Raw genomic sequence first — 5,317 nt, 5'->3', positions numbered from 1 at the left:
AAGAGCAGCANGTTATGGGTTTTTTACGAACGACAGACTATGAATACGTAAAACTATATTTTGTTTATAGTGATATATTTAACTCTATTGATATTCATAAGTCAACAAAAACCAAAATGTTTGATACCAACAATAAGAGATGATGATGCATATGTTAATATATCAATCTCTATAAAAAAACCAAAATTTTCAGTTCATTTGAATAAGATTAATGATTCGAAAGAACAAATATCCGTAAAAGTATCTGTAAAAGTTGTTATGGATGATAGTAATCACGTAGCAGCTTTATCAGAAGTTCACTTAATTCAATTACCTAAAATTGGAACTAGAAAGCAGACAAAACTACATGATAGAAAAACAAAACGAACTGAAAGAAAAACTAAAACAATTCAACAAATGTAGAAAAACATGGAGTAGAATTGATTCTGTTTTCAAAACATTAAGCACAGTTCTAACAGTAGGGATAACGGTGGCAACAGCCGTAACCGGTGGATTAATGCTTCCAATAATTGTCCAAACTGTATTAGCCGCGTTCACTGCCGTTCAAACTTCATCTTGTGGATTGATTACTTTAGGTTTTACATCAAAACAGAAAGCTCATTATAAAAAGAAAACAGAAATTTTAAATACATATCTTAATAAATTATTCATTTTTTTCGAAAGATCGAGAGAAGATAAGAACATAACCATTGAAGAATTAGAAAAATTCAATGAAATTTTAGATAAATTTGATGTAGAAATATCATCAATAAAAGTTAAAAATTCCTAGTTAAAATTAGTTGCTGAAAAAATATGAATAAAATTGAAATTTTAGACGATGGAACATTCATATCATATGAACTTTTTTCTAGTATTATTAACCTTGTCTCTGATAAATTTAAAACATTTAAAGGGCAAATTGAATTAGATGGAGAGATAATTCAAGATGGAGGACACAAGCAAAGAATGGAATTTATAGGCTTTAATGCCAAAACTTTTCGCAATTTCTTCGCAACTGTGGATGTAAAATCGGATGCTTCTGATTGTTATTTCTCAGGAAAATTCATTTTACGTAGAAACAATTTCAAAGAAATAAAAAGATCAAAAAAGCGTTGTGGTGTTACCCTACTCAAAAAGATAAATGAATATAGTGAGGGTATAAATTGTTATATACCAAGCGATGGATACCGCTTTGTAAAGTGCGTAAATTATGTTTTGAACAAAGACTAGACAAAAGAATTTCAAGATTTCATCAACAGTTTTTCAAAATCAAACAGAAAATGAGTTATGACAACTGCTAGAATCTGTGAATTCAATAAGAAACCTAATACTAATTAAATCGCATTTGTCTCATTAGAAGAATTAACAAAACCTTAGGTATTAAAGAAATAGAAGATAATTACGATGAAAACGTATGGAGAACTTGTAAAGATGATAATGCGGTAACAGAAGTTTCACCTCTAAAACTAAACGTTTTTCCAACAATTCACGATGATTGTTTATACGCATGGGATTGCGAAACCTATAGCGGAAAATAAACGAATAAAGCCATTCCTTATTCTTGCACGTTAATTAATTTAGAAAAACTAAGAAAAATGTTAGACAGAATAAAACATAACTTTCCACATTTAAATCCCACTGATAGTGTACCAGAAGAATTTTATAATAAATTAATGAATATAGTAGAAATATTTGTAGGTAAAGATTGCATCGATCAAATGTTACAACGTTTAGGAATCTACCGATGAATTTTAGAAAGATGACCGATATCAATATTGCAAAATACACCAAAGATAATTGGGAATCTTTAAGACACGAATGGGAACCTTACGCTAAAAGAGATACGTTATGTCTCGGAGCTTGTTTGATAAAATATAACAAAGTTATGAAAGAAGTTGTATTCCAGAATATTTCCAATAATCTAACGGCTCCTTTATCTTTAAAGGGTTGGTATTATTTATATCATTACAATAAAGAAATGGTTGAAGAAGAATGGTATGAAAGTACAAGAACGGTTCCGACGGTTTACTCAAATACACACCCTTTTATAAGATATTTTATCAGACAATCCATCAGAAGGAAGAGTTTGGGCAAATCGAAAATCATTTCAAACGAATAAAATGGATGAAATTTGCAATATATTAAAGGTATACAGTGAAACACCAAGTGATAATATAATTGATTTATTTAAAGAATATAGTAAAAGTAAAAAAGATAAAACGGAAGTTAATTCAAAACTAAAAAAAAATAAAATGTACTAAACTAATGGCCTTTGATGCTAACGGTTTATACGCTTCCGCCATGTCGGATTTAGACAGCGAATATCCTGAAGCGGAAATTGCGAGAGCCTTTCAAACGAAAAAAGAAGAAGAAGAATTTGTTAAGCTCTTTAATGAGCAGACATTTAGACCTAGAACTGCTATTTTAAATGTCTGGTTTAAATATCCTACCAACATGCTCTTCCAACCCATACCAGCTAAAGATAAAATTACGTTTACGAGCAAAGAATGTAATAAGGAAACTGACACTAAAATCAGGTTCAGAAATGGTTTCTGTTCAGACGTTTTAACATCGGTTGATGTTTTCAAGAAATAGTTAAAGCCGGTGGTAAAATACTCAGGATATTGGATGGTATAGCATACGAAGAAAATTTTAAAACTCCACCATATAGAGATTATATTTTAATTTTGAGAGATCTTAGAAATAAATATAAACGAGAAGGTAATGTCGTAGGTAGTCATTGCATGAAATTATTAGGTAATTCATTGTATGTTAAATCTATTCAGAATGATATAACTACATCGAGACATCTATGGGGTGAAGCAACTTTAAAAACCAACTTCGATTCACACGTCAAAAGCTTTCCTAAAGTAAATGAAACTCAATATATCGTTGAGATAAATGAAGAAGAAAAAGAATTTGACTGTACACCTCCTAAATCTACACGACTAACACCTAGTCATTTGGGGTCATTCGTATTATCTCACAGTAAAAAATTAATGAATAATTTTATTCACGTAATAGATGGATTTTATAAGTCGGAAATATACTATACAGATACTGATAGTTTATACATTTCGTCTATCAATTGGGATAAATTAACTGAAGGTGGGTTGGTGTTCGAAAATGATTATTGTGAAGGAAAGAATGATTGATTACGGTGATGGTGGAATCACATTTGATTTTTATTTAGCGCCAAAAGTTAAATATAATATTATTCCGACGGTACTCTAAAAGAAAAGAAAACGTTTTAGGGTTACTCTAATGATAAGATAGCTGTAGAAGATTATATTCGATTAGTTTGTGGACATGATGTGACGAATGAATTTAAGAAACGATGGGAAAAAAATTTTCACCAATGGAGTAGTTATTCCAAAGGATGATGATAAACAAAAGAAAGTTTTTAGAAGTTATTTGATTAATGTTAAAAGAAAACCACCAAAACAGTGAAGGAATTATGTATCCTTACAACAACAAAGATGACTTGAGTTTGGATGAAGACTACGAATTTGATGATTTTGATTACCTTACTATTCAAGAAGAAAATGAAGAGTGTTAATTTTTTTGTTTTAAATGAAGTTGAATAACAATTTCCTCGTTACCAAAATCTATAAACCTATTTTTACCATCTTTGATTTCCAGATTTATATCTTTAATCATAAAGGAATTAAGTGGTAAATATGTCGTTTGAAATGGTTTCTCTATAATTCTATATCCTATCGGTACAGTGAATGTTGGAAGACTGTAAATAATTTGTCGTTTGTATTTATTGAAAAATCCACCGTTTATCAAATTACAATGTATATTTATCACATCGATATCATTCTCGATATTAGCTTTGTGTGGTGCTAAAGTGGATTGCGTGTATATTTGTTTATCAAATCCTAATAAAGTATTCAAAGAATTTTCTACGTTGAAATCAACTTGACTATTATTTCTTAATTCAAATTACCTTCGAATTCAATATTGTCAATTGCGTAAGTTTTTGTTTTACTTGTTATAATTTTTCACATCATTGTTAGCGTTATTTATCACCTAAATATATATTTTTTTGCATTTTTCATCTTGCTTTATATATCCCCAAACCCAGTTTGACTTATTTGCATAATTTGATCCCAACATTTTCACGCTCCCTTCTAACCCCAAGTTATTTTCATTATGCTCCCCAACTACAACAACCACTGGCAAGAAGCCAGAAATAGAAACACTAATCGTCAACCAAACCAATATCACGTACCCTACAACGGCCCTGTCTTCCATCGACCTCTACCACCTACCAATCGCCGACCACCAACCAACCCATCCAGCTATATCCCACCCCATCGCCGACCTACCTACAACACAGCCTACCAATCAAGAGGTAACCATCGACCTGACCAACAACAGAAACGACTACCAGCCCACCGACGCCAACCAGTCCCCACTCATAAGGAGGAAGAACCCTTTGTGAAGGTGTTCTTCCAAGTTTTGCAGTGCCTCCATCATTTGGCAATCCTTACCCTTCAACAGCAAGGCCAACCAGCGTTTACCTTCAAACGCAAAGTCTCTGAGTTGGATAGTTTTATCCGCCCAGCAATGAAAACATCAGCTGTCGACGCGAATATTAGATCCCTCAATCGGACATGGCTCTGTAAGGTTACGCAGGTCTTGATCGACCATTACCAAACCACACTTCAAGAGAAGCTGACCACCATTCGTACCAAGTCTTTATCATCACCTGCCGTCGACCGCATCGTTTCTCATGCCCTGTCCTGGGCCCGTCGCTCCTATGGGAAACGTCTCACTCAAGCTGTAATTTCCAAATTCTACCAAACAATCAACGAAACAAAAACCAGAGTAACCATATCTCTACCAACTGAAATGGACACTACACCTGCACCATCTAGAGCTACCACGCTGCCGAACCAAACCCCTAAACGAGCCCGAAGTTCACCTACTCCTAGTCCTGCAGACATAGGTAAACGCTCTCGTAGAGAGGGCACACCCCTTCTCTTTTCACTTTCAGACTCGTCTTCCCCTTCCACACCATCTGAATCTTCACCACGTGATCCAGGATCCGCCAACCTTTCTTCCTTCTGTGCGTTTTTGGACCAGCAAACCACCCCTCAGTCTCCATCCAAGTCGAGACATGTATCCAGACCTTCCCCTCCTCGAACCAGATCCCAGTCCGTTCCCAAAGCTACAATTCTAACAACTACCAAACCAGTACCAATCACACCGTCGACGACCATTATATCCGCTACCAAACCGTATTATCACCAAACCAAGGACAAATCATTATGGAAACTACCTGCTCTAAAGAAATCAACCTTAATAATTGGATCATCTAACCTGAATC

General features: G+C 33.8%; 2 protein-coding genes across 2 annotated transcripts in view; both read left to right on the top strand.

Annotated features, from left to right (window-relative positions):
* Nucleotides 1-1,738: 1,738 nt before the first annotated feature.
* On the top strand, nt 1,739-3,134 carry LOTGIDRAFT_163648 (hypothetical protein; the record flags this gene model as incomplete). Its single annotated transcript, XM_009060175.1, has 2 exons — nt 1,739-1,925; nt 2,569-3,134. The coding sequence occupies 2 exons, from the start codon at nt 1,739-1,741 to the stop codon at nt 3,132-3,134; spliced, it is 753 nt and encodes a 250-aa protein (XP_009058423.1).
* A 1,003-nt stretch (nt 3,135-4,137) lies between these two features.
* Nucleotides 4,138-5,317, top strand: part of LOTGIDRAFT_163647 (hypothetical protein) — a gene marked incomplete at both ends in the record, with an annotated part of 3,997 nt that continues 2,817 nt past the window's right edge. Inside the window, one exon of the mRNA XM_009060174.1 lies at nt 4,138-4,936. Coding sequence (XP_009058422.1) covers nt 4,138-4,936 — 799 coding nt within the window. The remainder of the gene's footprint in view (nt 4,937-5,317) is intronic.

This window comes from Lottia gigantea (assembly GCF_000327385.1).
Source record: "Lottia gigantea unplaced genomic scaffold LOTGIsca_41, whole genome shotgun sequence".
Lineage (NCBI taxonomy): Eukaryota > Metazoa > Mollusca > Gastropoda > Lottiidae > Lottia > Lottia gigantea.
The sequence above is the reverse complement of the archived record's forward strand: the minus strand, read 5'-3'. Positions and strand labels throughout refer to the sequence as shown.